Source organism: Trichoplax adhaerens, genomic scaffold, assembly GCF_000150275.1.
Source record: "Trichoplax adhaerens TRIADscaffold_3 genomic scaffold, whole genome shotgun sequence".
Taxonomy (NCBI): Eukaryota; Metazoa; Placozoa; class Uniplacotomia; order Trichoplacea; family Trichoplacidae; genus Trichoplax; species Trichoplax adhaerens.
In genome coordinates, this window is record NW_002060945.1 from 6,903,072 (window position 1) to 6,917,996 (window position 14,925).

General features: G+C 32.6%; 2 protein-coding genes across 2 annotated transcripts; both read left to right on the forward strand.

The window, feature by feature from the left end:
* Window positions 1–284: 284 nt before the first annotated feature.
* On the forward strand, window positions 285–8,097 carry TRIADDRAFT_54760 (uncharacterized protein; the record flags this gene model as incomplete). The annotated part of the gene is made up of 20 exons (XM_002110558.1): window positions 285–524; window positions 1,466–1,587; window positions 1,725–1,758; window positions 1,920–2,000; window positions 2,093–2,268; window positions 2,583–2,672; window positions 3,226–3,385; window positions 3,606–3,689; window positions 3,822–3,926; window positions 4,016–4,105; window positions 4,280–4,505; window positions 5,185–5,266; window positions 5,360–5,449; window positions 5,705–5,775; window positions 5,994–6,094; window positions 6,362–6,423; window positions 6,554–6,659; window positions 6,843–7,067; window positions 7,292–7,500; window positions 7,977–8,097. The coding sequence occupies 20 exons, from the start codon at window positions 285–287 to the stop codon at window positions 8,095–8,097; spliced, it is 2,475 nt and encodes an 824-aa protein (XP_002110594.1).
* Window positions 8,098–11,197: 3,100 nt separating this feature from the next.
* Window positions 11,198–12,861, forward strand: TRIADDRAFT_54761 (uncharacterized protein; the record flags this gene model as incomplete). The annotated part of the gene is made up of 3 exons (XM_002110559.1): window positions 11,198–11,749; window positions 12,099–12,300; window positions 12,449–12,861. 3 exons carry the CDS (start codon window positions 11,198–11,200, stop codon window positions 12,859–12,861), a joined length of 1,167 nt encoding a protein of 388 aa, XP_002110595.1.
* Between the last annotated feature and the right edge of the window lie 2,064 nt (window positions 12,862–14,925).

Genomic DNA, 14,925 nt, shown 5'->3' on the forward strand with positions numbered 1-14,925 from the left:
ATAAAGCGTTGACATTAATTGAGCCAACAATAACGGGTAAATAACATGAAGGCTTCATCGTTCTTTGTTAAAATTATGACTAATTCACTACTTAAGTTATCCAAGATTGGATTATTATCGATATCCTACTGTTGATGGATAGAAGATTTACAATATTCAATTTATCATAGCAACACGCCCAAGCTATAGAATAATCATCATTAGTAGCAACTCTAATTCTGTTTAAAAGATTACCAATAGCTCGCTTTATCCTATGATTTCATTCGTAAAGAATCAATGTAAAAATGGAAGAGAAAAATGGTGAAAAAATGGTTGAAATTCGCCAAAGGCGAAAAGCTGGATTATCAATATTTGGAGGGAAAAGCCTAGAAGAGCAATTGCCAGTCATTAAAACTCGATTTTTCCAAATTGGACGTGATCTTGGAGGATCAAGCCATCATCATCAATATACTAAGAAAGAAAAAGAATTATTATCAAGATACAGTAGTGCTGATTATTTCCCACCTCATAGTCAAGTTTATAAGGTATCTGTAATGCAATTTATTTCACTTCCAAGCTATATTTGATATTGATTCTTCATTAAAATTATTGTCAAGATACAGTAGTCCTAATTATTTCCCCACGTATAGTCAAGCTTATAATGTATCTCCAATACAAACTATTCTATTTCCGAGTTATTCTTTTACATTGATCCTTGATCGAGAATATTTGTCAAGATCCAGTAGTACTGATTATTTCTCACCTTATAGTCAAGTTTATAAAGTATCTCTAATGCTAGTTATTTTATTTCCAACTCATTTTTTATACCGATTCTTGATCAAGAATTGTTGTCAAGATACAATGGTATTGATTACTCTCCACCTAAAAGTTAAGTTTATAAAGTGTCTCCAATTCAAATTTACATTGATCCTTGATCAAAAATTGTTGTCAAGATACAGTAACGCTTATTACAGTAACGATTATTTCCCACCTCATAGCCAAGTTTATCAAGTATCAGCGATACAAATTATTTTATTTCCAAGCCATTATTACATTGATTCTAGATCAAGAATTGTTGTCAAGATACAGTAGCGCTGACTATTTCCCACCATGTAGTCAAGTCTTTAAACTATCGGCAATGTAAATTGCTTTAATTCCAAGCCATTTTTACATTGATTCTCGATCAAGAATTGTTGTCAAGATACAGTAGCGCTGACTATTTCCTACTTCATAGTCAAGTTTATAAGGTATCTCCAATGCAAATTATTTATTTCCAAGCCACTTTTGACATTGATTCTTCATTCTTATTTTACTCAACTTTAAAATTAGTACTAGCGATTACATTCAAAAACGTTGTATTCAATGTATGAAGTAAATGGATCGTTTTTACTGTCATTGACATTGGAGAGTTTAAGCCCTGCGTATCTTTAGGCAAGAGTAATAAAAATGGTATTTCAACCTTCATTTTATACACTTCTATAAATAGCATTGGTTGCTCAAACATGCTCGCAACTTAGACTGGGATCGATGGCTAATGATGGGAATCATTGGGCTCTGTGTTGGTTTGGTTGGCTTCTTTATGCATCAATTTATTAAGCTGATTGCTGAGTAAGAAAATAGTAACGTCCATGACGATGATATTGTGTCTATAATTTGTCGACGATAGAATTGATAGGAATGCATAATCCAACATTTTTTCTCTTTCTCTCTTGCTCATCTTTCACTCCTTATCCCGTATGAATTAGAGCACGATGGGATGTTGCATACCTTCATGTTGCTGTAAGTAGATCTATACCTTTTATTATTATCCTCAATTAAAACTCTATTAAAACTTGTACAGTATATGAAAGCAACTATACTTACTAATTTTGCATTCCAACTTTCAATTTGCGATCATTTATTGATTTATAGTCCTGCTATCCACATTTTACTTTTTCTAGTCTGGTAATCATGCAACCGCTCTAGGTTGGATTGCACTTATCAGCATCCTGTTAGCGTTAACATCAGGAGCTCTAACAGTAGTAAGTGCTCATGAATATCCATTTAAAATGCAATCCAATTAACAACATCTTATTCTCTAACTTCTCTCTCATTCAATTGATGCTATTCTTAGCTTTTTTGTTTTCCGGCTGCTGGTTCCGGCTTGCCGGAATTAATTGGCTACTTAAATGGCACCATTATTCCGGAAATATTTGGATTGAAAACATTTTTTGTTAAATTTGCATCATGTGTATGTGCCGTAGGCTCTGGTCTACCTGTCGGTCCTGAAGGTCCAATGATTAGCTTAGGGTAAACTTTTTAGATTGCATTGAGATTTTAATTCCATTTTTATTCTTGACTTGCACACCTTTGATATTATCAAACGTGGATTGATACTCGTATAGTAAATTTTTGCCATCTAGTTGTCAATCGCTGCAGAAAAAAAGTGATTGATGATAATGAAATTCGATCGTTTCACTGTCAATCAGCAAGGAAAAGTTTTCTTGCTATAGCCAATTTTTATCATATTATGAATCCATCAAAGAAAAGTTGATGACAGTTGATTTTATCTTACCGTGAATATCTTAACCGAATAGTGATGATTCTCTCAATTTTACACGTAGAGGGCTAATCGGTTTAGGAGTTAGCCAAGGCAGATCGAAATTTTTCGGCCGCTTCTTACCGTTCGGACGATTTGAGAATCCTGAAGACAGGTACAACTCTTAATCTTGCCATTGACTAGAGCAACAGCTTTCGTTGAGTTGCTCATTTATAGGAGTTTAAACTCTTTAAGCTGTCTCTAATCAAATAAAAAGCATGTCTATAATATATAGCTAAATAAAATTACATCTTTAGCTATCATCATTATAAAAAATGCTCATACGTATCATAAATATATATTAGTATACTATAGAAGTCAATCCTACTATCATAGCAACGTAAAGGGAACTACAATAGCTTTCGCCATTCTATTTCAATCTGAATGTTGATAGAATTGAATTTGAAGCATTTCTTTACTAATTCTCAAAATCCAATAATTCCCTACACTGCTATAGAGTTACTCTATCGATATATTGTAAGAACTACAATATTCATGATAATTGACAATAATATCGATAGATAATTATTACCTCCATCTCTGGACTCAGAAATGAATAAATGTCTCATATTAAAATACAGTAGCGAAACAGCTATTATCATAAAACTTATAATTAATCATTATATCTTGTAGTCTATTAATTTTCTTGAAATATTACCCAATTCTAGGAGAAACTTTGTTAGTGCTGGAGCAGGTGCTGGTGTAGCAGCAGCTTTTGGTGCACCAGTTGGAGGTTTACTCTTTGCTATGGAAGAAGTCGCATCATTTTGGAGTATAAAACATGGCTGGATGACATTTTTCTGTTGCATGACCTCTACATTTATTACGGTATGCAATGAAAACTCTTCTATTCACATCTATATGAGTAAAAAGGAGCAGATATTATTCTCTAGCAGTTATATTATTTAATAATTTGTCAGTAGTCCCCTATTCAAATCTATACGGTCTTCATAATAAGGAGTAAATATTATTCTCTACTGGTTATATTATCGAATGATTTTGTCTATCCGATCATCTTCCTTTTACTTTTTGAAATCATGCTACTTAGGATCTTTTCAATTCAGCTTTTTCGGGTTTCCAATATAGCGGCGATTTTGGACAGTTTAAACCAAGGCGTTATATCTTATTTGAGGTTGAATTATTTAATAATATTATTGAGCGCTAACTATTATTAAGAAACCCCCATACCGATATTGATCGCTATCAATACAGTCCTATTAAAGAGTGAGAAAAGTATTTTAAACGAGTAATAAAATTTACTTAGGTAACACGAGAAATCCCAGTTAATATCTTAGCATTTTTACCGGCTATTATCATTGGCATTATTGGGGGTTTTCTTGGCGCATTATTTACCTTCCTTAATCTAAAGGTATTTTTAATTTTAAAGCACTAAACGCTCATTATCACCATTCAATGGAAGATGAGTCTCCAAAGAATCAATTTATTTTCTTTTGCTAGTTTGCTCGTGCTCGACTCTATGTCGTTAATCTTTTTAAAAGTACATGGGCTAAGAAATTGGTCCGAATTTTAGAACCGACAATTATCATGGTAAGTTGCTCTGTCTTTTGGTCTTTATAAATATAATGTAATTAGAAACAAATAATTGAGTTTGAATTAATTTTTGTCTATCTTCAAAATTAAAATTAGACCTAAAATAGCTATATACCAATGTTAGCTGAACAAAGTATTATCTCTATCTATATTTTCATATTCTATCATTAGACCATCATGGCGGTTATGTCGGTATATCTTCCATCAGCATTTCCCTGCACACCATTTCAATGCGTTTCTTCAGTCAGAAATAATTCTTACTTTGGCCCTCTTTGTGAAAGTGGTAGCCAATATAAAATTCGTACTGAAGACGAAGTTATACGCTATCAATGTCCAGAAGGAACAGTTATCAATATGTCTTCAACTAAAGTCTATAATAACAACAGTTATAATCAAGGTATTCAAGCTAAATATTTAAAGTGATCAAATGAGATATTCTAGGCAAATAGAGAGAGACACCATAATATAGTTAAGATATAGATAAAGCTCAAAATATACTCTACTACTATTTCATTAAACCATTTATCATGGAGAATTTTGGTTTGTAGTTATATCATATTCTGCATTACTACAGCTTTTCTTACTCACTTATACATCAATTTACTTTCCGAAACGATATCGACCATCAAATTTAGATCATATCTTGCGTTATTTTTATCCAACTTATACACCTATCCTAGTAGTATTTAAAATCATGATAGATATATTCAGTAAGTAGGCATAGTTTACAAGTAACTTTTATACATGCTTACAATAATTTTAGAAAACAGCAAGTAATTCCCAATAAACGATGTATTCAATGCAGTAGATATCTTAAGCTCAAGATAGGCTATATTGCTATCTTATTAAACAATTAATTATGAAAAATTTAAGTTTATTATCGTATCTTGTTCTATATTACTAGAGCTATTCTTGTTCACTTATACATATATGATTAATCATTATCAATCTATTTAATGACACTCATGATATACTGTATTTTACTTTCCTAAACAACATTGATCATCGAATTCAGATCATTTCTTGTGCTATTTTTATTCACTTACGCAACTACTATAATTATCAATCCATTCTAGTGGCAACATTAATTACACAACAAGGAGAAGAAGCAATCCATCGCCTCTTTTCTCGTCAGACTTACTACCAATTCGATTACGTGTAAGAATTTAAAAATGTATAAGTATACTCGTATACAATTAATTAAAAATAATATGTTAATGAACAAATCCACTACTTTTGCCAATTCACTAGGCCTTTGCTTGTTGTCTTGGGACCTTATTTCATTTTGGCTTGTTGGTCCGCTGGCACAGCTGTTGCATCTGGATTGGTCGTACCCATGCTGTAAGATTACTTACTTGAAATAAATCAATTTAGCCCCAATTTAATCTTAAATCCCTATTTCATTATCAAAATAATCGATTACTGTAGCTTGATTAATGAAATAAACAAGAAATAACGAATGCTAAAAAATCGTTTTCTATATGCTACTTTATAAAAAAATGAAGCACCGTAAACTCAATATGCTATACCACCTTGATTAATGATGATGATTTACGATTCCTATCTTGATATTCCTATACCTTTCAATAATTATAGGTTTATTGGTGCTTTATACGGCCGAATTATAGGATTATCTTTAGTATCTCTATTTGGTGTCCATCAATCAGGTAACGCGATAGAAACCCTCGCATTTTATATATGCCACAAATCCGGAAGGAAAGTTAATTTGTCTAGCATTCGTAATTTGCTCAATGCTCGTGAATACTATAAGATTCAAAATTCTTAATATTGATCAGTTATTTCTTATATTAGTTTGCACCTAGTCCTATACTTATTTGTTTTATTATCGTATCTTAAATTAACAATTCTTAATTATCATTGAAAGGATACTGGGCATGGATGGATCCTGGTGCGTTTGCTTTAGTCGGTGCTGCTTCCTTCTTCGGAGGCGTTTCTCGGTTAACAATGTCTCTAACTGTGATTATGGTATTGCTTGATATTACGAAATTAAATAACTAATATCGCCACGTTAAACTTTGTCCCAAGTATAGAAGCCGCAATTATAAGTAGAATTCTCACTTTAGAAATCAACATGAGTAAATTAGAACCGTTAGTTATATGTTCTATTTACAAGTATCGATCTCATAATTTCTTATTCTATTACACTATCAACTCCATTGAACTAGTATCATAAGATTCTCTAAACTCAATTTTCGTGCCTAATTCTCTTTTAAAACTATTGAATATGTATAGATGGAAATCACCAATGATGTCCAATTTTTATTAGTCATCATGACCAGTATCTTGGTCGCAAAGTTAATTGGAGATTACCTAACTCATTCGCTATATCATTCCTTACTGGAATTGAAGTGTATTCCATTCCTTGATCATTCTCCATCATCCTTAAACCATCATCAGTAGTAAGTTTATTACTAAAATCCTTAGACATTTTAGAATAGTTTGTTTAGAACTAATTGTATTTATTGATATGATGACTAGCCCGAATCATGAATTTTATACGATAGGCGATATCATGACCCGTGATCCACAGGTAACAAAGTGTTCAATTTATATACATATATGTATATTTATTGAGAATATCTGATTTTTTAAAATCCTTTAAAGTATCACTAGATAGAGTGATCTCCCATCAATCACTAGATTATAAAGATATTTAGCCAAAATGATGAAAGAGATTCATATCAAAGATGATTTTTATGCTATAATTATATAGTGTTTGCAAGAGAGAACGTCAGTTCGTGATCTAGCCAAATTATTAGTCAATAACGATCATCATGCTGGTTATCCAGTTGTGACAAAATCCAAAAGACATGATGAACAAATCTTTCTTGGATTAATTACGGAACAAGAGCTTTATGGCCTATTTTCAACTAGTAAAGATATTTTTATAGGACCCGATGATGATGGTTCCAAGACACCAACAGCTTCGTATGATGTAGTAAGTTAAATGACATTTACATGATCCTTTCTATCTACTATTCCATTTTCTATTAAGAACGTTGACTAAGACTAATTCCTTGATACCTAAATTATAGATTGAATTAAAGTTTCATAATTTCTTTAGCTTGAAGATGTAAAACATTAAATATTGAATATTAAACCAATCAACAATATCATTAATGATACCATTTTTTGCTTTTTGCAATTTCTCTGCAATATTAGTTGCGAGATGTGAAATACAGTGATGATTTAGCAATTGATATCAAAAGATACGCTAGCGAGGAAGAATACGATCAGAAATTTGTCGATTTAAGACCCTACATAAACAAATCCTCCTTTTCTATTCCCGTATCATTCTCTCTTCGCCGTTGTTATATTCTATTTCGAACGATGGGCTTAAGACATTTAGCAGTGGTCGACGAAGATAATCGGTAATGCTATAATGTTTGAAAGATGAACTATTCCTCGATATCTCCAGCATTTTAGTAGCATTTTAATTCTTTTAGATCTCGATTACTACAATCAGTTTATCTTGCACTGTTATAATATCTACGTTGACTTTAATGATAGAAGAAGGCTATGTAGAATTAGTCTTAAACTTTTTATTCGATTTTGTTTACGTTGTTACCCAATATACAATATCTATCCTAGATTAAGATGAGGTTAGCCTTTAAAAATCTTGCTGTCCTCAATCTGATCTACCTAGTATTGAATACAAAGCTGTTAATTTAATCTTTTAAGCACATAAATTGGCTATTGCACCCTTAATCATAGATATACTGTACTGTAGACTGAATTCATTATCATGATATCCACATCGACCCTATGGTAAATCCAATAAATTATTCAATACGATCTTATATAATTCTATTTACATTTACATTCATTCTCTTCTTAATTACTGTAGATGTGTTGGCATAGTTACTAGGAAAGATCTAATGGGATTTCATATAGATGAAAAAATTAGAGCTAAAGAAGAGCAAAAAGAAGAAGAAGAATTAACACCGATATCTACAGCAGCTTTTTAAATCAATTTTGTTACGCATTTTGTGTGACAATTTTCTTATCCAGAAACATTTAAATTACCCAATCGTCTTTAATTAACAACATGATATAATCGATGACTGAATGGCTGTTAATAACGATGTTTTATTACTTTAATTCTAGAATTAATTACGGTTGGTGTTAGCATAATAAATCAGCAGGGATATAGTTGATTTATTATGATTCCTTTGTTTGTGTGACGATCACTGTGACCATTATTTTGGTAATATTTTAGCTTTGCCTAACGAAATCAGTTTTTTTAATACTTCAGAAAGATGGATTTATGAGTAAAGCTTAATGCTTCGAAATTTGTATGATAAACACTTATTGAGCTAGTATAGTAGATGTATGCTTAAATATATAACTTTGTACAATTTTGAAATAAAATATTGTAGTTTTAACTTGCACTATTTATGGTAGCGATGAAGAACTCTTTTGCTTTCTTTCCCCTTTCACAAGGAATATTGCTACTATTTTATAGCATTGTGGCTTTAGCACCGTAGCTACTGTAGTACAAAACCTGTTGATATGATTGCACAGCAATTTAGCAGTTTACTTTCTGATTAATCCATGCTCATACGAGTGATTCGAGTAATTCATGAAATGAACTACTGAAATGAATTATTCATTGATTTATTAATGTAAGGCTGCAAAGTATTGATTTAACATAATAAAATAGAATACGTACGTGCTTACGTGTATTTACTAAGGTAGCTGTTTTTCCTTCATGAACAGCCACCAATAATGCTCATCATTTCGTGGAATTACTCATTACTCAGTTAATTTAAGGCTGCAAATGCTAATTTAGCGTAATAAAAATTTATAGAACGTTTAAATTTGCTTCTACTCGTACTTAGCTAGAGTAGCCTTTTCCTTCATGAACAGCCTCTTACGATGCTCATCATTTCATGAAATTACTCATTGCTTAGTTAATTTAAGGCATCAAATTTTGACTTGATTTATAGAGCACGTATGTCTGCTTATACTTACCAAAGTAGCAGTTTTCCCTTATGAACAGCCTCTAGCAACATTCATCATTTCATGAAATTTATTCATTTGCCTAATTAATTCATGGCTACAAAAGGGCTGAACTAATTATTTAATAGAGTAATAAAAGATCACAAAATACTGTACCGGGCCGTTGCTAAATGAAGGCCACACCAGAAAGCAGATTTTTGATAGTCTCTACTTGCTAACCAAGCTCATTATTTCATGAATAACTGGCGTAGATTAAGAATTTAATGAAAGAAATAGCGGCACCCCTAACAAGGCAAATATTTTTAGAGTTACTTGGCCATAGCATAACAGCGTGCAGGCGTGTACCGTAGCAGTAGTACTACAAAATCCCCACTGTTAAGAGTGGAACCCTATCGCTATTTTCACTTATGTAATCTTCAAGGTACTCTTATGATAGTGGCTATAATATCTACGTATGGTTTTATTTCTCTACACAGTACAGTAAGACAATATTCAATCTTATCATCTACAATTAAAATAATCAATTGCCACTACTACTTGGAGATCATCAAAAGAAAGAGGAAGTAAAGCTACCAGTCAAAATTCGATACAAATTTGCTGATTATCTCTGAAATTACTTAAACCACATCATCAATTTCTTAAATTCATTTTCTTGTTATTAAGTTATTGAATAGACTGGAAATAAAATCTCTCTCGAGCTAAAGACTTTGGAAAGTATTGCCTGAGCGGTGCTTAATTCGTGGCAACGAAAATCAAAAGCGATATTATTAGAGCAAGTGCCAAAATTGATTGCTCTCAATATGGATAAATCAAAAGAAAAAGGAGGAAATCTGACTTGTATACTCCAATTTCATCTACATTGATCCATTGGAAAATTGCGCGATATTGTGGGTAACAAAATATCGCGTCCATAGTCAAGTTTTCAGTGAAAAATCAAGACATTTAATTTTAGCTGTCTCTCTCTCTGTCTATCCACGCTCTTAAACGATTCATATGCTAGCCTTAATTCGGTTATTCTATAGAGCTTTCTCTTCGTAACACGATCATAAACAGTTGTATGACATTAAGAGTACAGTATGGCACACTCTACTGTCCTATCGAAGAGAGTGCTATAATGCCAATACGGTAGCCTATTGGCCATAGAAATCCTTGCTATATCAAGAGCGACTTAGTCTTTGGGCTAAATTAGTTTTCAATTGGCTGGCCAAATTGCACATCTTCTCATTCAACAGTCCAATTATTCATCTAAATCACTCTTTCTTGATCTATTTGAGCTATTAAAGTCTTCATGATCAACTGAAAGGTAACACATTATCAACATGCTCGTTACAAATGTAAATCTTATTGCTTTTCAACACCATTTGTGGAAGATTTATCCCACATCTGTTGCGATCTCTTGAACTCACTTCTAATAGAATTAATCAATTAGAAGTAGAAATTGAACTTATATCAATAAACATCCGAGTACATATATGCAAGTATTGAGTAGAAGCTCTATTTCAGTAGATTGAATATTAACGTAACGTATTAGTAATCATGAGCTACTCAGAGACTTCTACAAGTTCTATTCATCTAGGAGTCTATGACTCAATCACAGAGATGGGAGTGGTGCATAACCACATCGAGATAGTAAATCATCATTGCTGCTAGAAAATCTCATATGAACACTCGCTTATATGTACCCAGAAATTAGAAAGGCGAGAATCTTTAAATCTCAACCCTTGTATGGACCTAATGATACTTTACCTAGTAGTGCTTGAATTTTGCTAGCTAAGCATTAATGTCCCTTATGCAGTAAAGCGCCATTGCCACTTTTATTAGTATACGCGTATATTTAATACGCAATGCAATACAACTATTAGCTACTCATTGCTTGAATCTTGCTAGCTAAGCTTTAATATGATTATGCAGCAAAAGCGTCATTTGCCACGTATTAATTTACTAATTACCTAATATAATACAACTATTAGCTACTCTGAGACTTCTACAAGTTTTATTGCAGCTCAGGATGGATAGCCGATAATCATTACTGATTCTATTTCATCTATTCCTATATCGCTCGTAATCATTTCGCTATCTGGTGCTCAATCAAACGCAGTCGATACTATGGCTTTGAAAGGCATTCGAATTATAGAAATGGCCGGTTTAGCACCTGCACCTTTCTGTGGTATGCTTCTTGCAGATTTTGGTGCCTCCGTCGTTCGAGTGGACAGAACTGGCATCGATCCAAACGGTGATTGCTTAGCTCGTGGTAAACGTTCAATTAGCGTCAATTTAAAAACTAAACAAGGTGCCAGTATTATTAAGAGACTGTGCAGTAATGCCGATGTATTATTGGATCCTTTTCGAGCTGGTGCCATGGAGAAGCTAGGATTGGGACCTCGAACTATGCTAGATTTAAATCCAAGATTAATATATGCTAGGTTAACTGGCTATGGCCAGACGGGTAAATGGAATAGAGCAGCTGGACATGATATCAACTATCTCGCTATGTCTGGAGTATTATCCTTTCTTGGAAGATATAAGCAAAAACCAACGCCCCCGATCAATTTAGCTGCTGATTTTGCTGGCGGTGGTATTACTTGCGCTTACGGCATTTTATTGGCATTACTAGAAAGGCATAACACGGGTAAAGGCCAAGTTATTGATTCTGCAATGGTAAGGCATAATGCTTTATCACTACTATACAAGATTTCAATGTTTCTTATGCCATTTATAGCCATCGATACGAATTGATGTCGTATTACAAGGAATAAGCACTCAAATGCCAATGGATACGGTCAATTTCGTATCCGTATAACGTTATCCCCCCCCCAAAAAATAATGGCATTACACTGTTAGAGATAGATGCTCATACTGTACACTAAAATTGATCAATTTTATTAGAAAATTACTTAATATTAGGTGATACGATTGTAGATAATATACCTACGTAGAAAGCAAAACTAGGTAATTGGTAAGTTGTTTTTCAGATCTTTCTACAGTAAACGATCCTCTTCTTAATTAGGTTGACGGAGCAGCGTATGCCAGTACTTTCCTATTTGCATCCAAAGCAAGTCCGATATACGGCAGAAGTCTATGGGGTGAAGAACGTGGCAAAAATTTTCTAGACTCTGGCGCTCCATTTTATGATTGTTACGAAACATCAGATGGAAAATTTATGTCTGTAGGTGCGCTAGAGCCTAATTTTTATTCCCAATTACTCCAAGGTATGCAATATACATTTCTTGCTAGCGTCAATCTTATTTAAGCGCCTAACAGATAAACAGATAAAACTAAACTAGTGGTCTATGATATCAAATTATTCCAAACTTTCCTAATCACAAGTGCTGATATTCGTAATTGCATTGGGTACAGGACTAGATCTAGATATAGATAGCCAACCTCCTCAAAATGATCGTAAGTATTGGCCGGAAATGAAGGAAAAATTTACAAAAATATTTGGTAGTCGAACTAGAGATGAATGGTGTAACATCTTTCAGAACCTCGATGCCTGCGTAGCTCCAGTACTGGAAGATAACGAAGTTGGTAATTGGAGTATTAACAGTGAACGAAAAGTGTTTTTCACCAATTCTGATGGTAAGCAGATGCCTTCACCTGCGCCGCGTATGCATGGTAAAAGCAATCTACCTGAGCATACAAAGCAAGAACTTGTATGTGGCCTGCATACTAAAGAGATTTTATTAGAGAATGGCTTCGAATCAAAGGAAATCGAAGATTTGCTGCAAAATGACGTTGTCAGTCAGACTACAGTAAAATCGAGCTTGTAACCAACTACAGTGACACACAGTAATTGAATTACTGTTCGATGTATGGCTTTTTAATATTTAGCATGGATTGTACTGCAGAGAAGCATACATAATCTACGATGCCTGCTTAGAACATTAATTAGTAACACTGTTAGTATGATAATAATTTCATACAGGCTAGATTATGTTACTCTGATTGTATCTACAGTGATACGTATACTTGAAACTGTTGTTATTAACTTACGATGGAAAAAAAGACTTATTATATTACTTGCCTACTTGAATATAGGACACCAGATTGTTTATTATTATTAATACAAACTTCGAAATTAATTTGTAATAAATCGAAACCCTAGTTATCATAATAAATTAGGCTGCTATCTAGTGCTAAAATTTCAATTCAATGTTATAGAAAATTGAGAAGTAGCTTGATTACCTTGTCTGTATGCCCAAACTTATTGTGCTGTAGTCAATCGTTGTTACATTTAGACTTCTAAGGATTTTCTGTCTCAAACCAGTTGTGCACGTATCAAAATTTAGCCCTAAGAATTACCTTATTTAACCATTCAATTTTTGGAATTACACTGTTTCGAAATAGAGCACGCATGACTTAAAACGGCATTAACAAGAAAACTTGTAAGAGATTTACAATTCTTCTTTAGCGTGAGCTTAGAAACGTTTTGGTATTACAATTTAATGATACTTCCGCCTTTTAATCTAATAAAAGTACTCGCAATGCATCTAATATATGCAAACTCCTTGGCTATCTAGTACAATATGCCATGTTTTCATTACTTGATCGGTCTTAACATTAATGTCGCTCCAGCTTATACGCGTAATTAAGGAAACCGTGCTAGACCGTAACCAAACTTATATCGTATAGTTGCAACTATCTCAACCCTTAAGATTAGTCAGTCGAAGCCCAATATAGTATAAATGTGCATTTTCAAGATGGTTACTGATTGAATAAGAATACAGTCAGGGAATGGATTCAAAGATTAAGTAATTTTGCACGTCGGTAAAAAATCGTTCTCAGATCTCTAAAACCATCATTGACCACTATCATCTAAGTAAGTCAAAATCCAGGTAGAAAGATATTTTAAAATCAAGGTTAAATTTGTTCACATTGCATTCTATTCGAGAATTTATTCTAAAGATTGGTGCAATCTATGTTACATACCAGTATTGAAATTACAGTAATTAGATAACGGTGCTTATTCAATATTTCAATTTTGTTTGCTATAAGAAATGACACGACCTCGTATTTCAACTCTTTTACTCTCTCCTAGAAAATCGAGTCGTCTTCTAGTTACAGTAAGTATATGTAGATTCTTGTCGTTATACATAAATACCAAATGCTATAAGCCAAAAAATATCCAATTTCAATTTTTTTTTATGTAATATTAATTAATTCTTTATTTTTTTACTGTATATTAATCTAATATTTTCGAGAACAAATATATTCAGTTTAAATACCGCTATACCGTTATTAAGGCAATACTCGTATTACTTATTGCGTCATTTTGATTTCAATTTGATACAATGACGCTGCTGTCTCTGTTATATGAGAATTTTTAATTCTCAGAGATAAATTCAATAAACATTTAAAAGAAATTGTTAATATTTTCTATATAAGATAATTTTCAATATTAAGTTACTAACATTATATTATATACAGTAATGAACAAGAGAATTAATTAATCAGTTCATTGATTGCAAGTAGAATAAGTAATAATATTTATGACGAATTGAGGATCCATGATTTATTTTCTTTTACTAGCAATTGAGTGCCTAACCGAGATTGTGCAAATCTATCAGCTCGTACTATAGATTTTAGACATGTACAGCATAACTCTATGTTGCAGGATGTTTACAAATTCTATATACATATGTGCATCAATAACTTCTTAAATATCGTTATTCATTAAACAGCTATTATCCTTGCTAGTTTACCTATCGTACTGATGCAATATTAATCAATTTTACGTTGTATCAATAATTTGATCATCCATAAGCTGCACGTATTTCGTCCTAGCTGAACGATGAAATGAAATCATTAGTTCAGCATCATTAACACCATGTTCA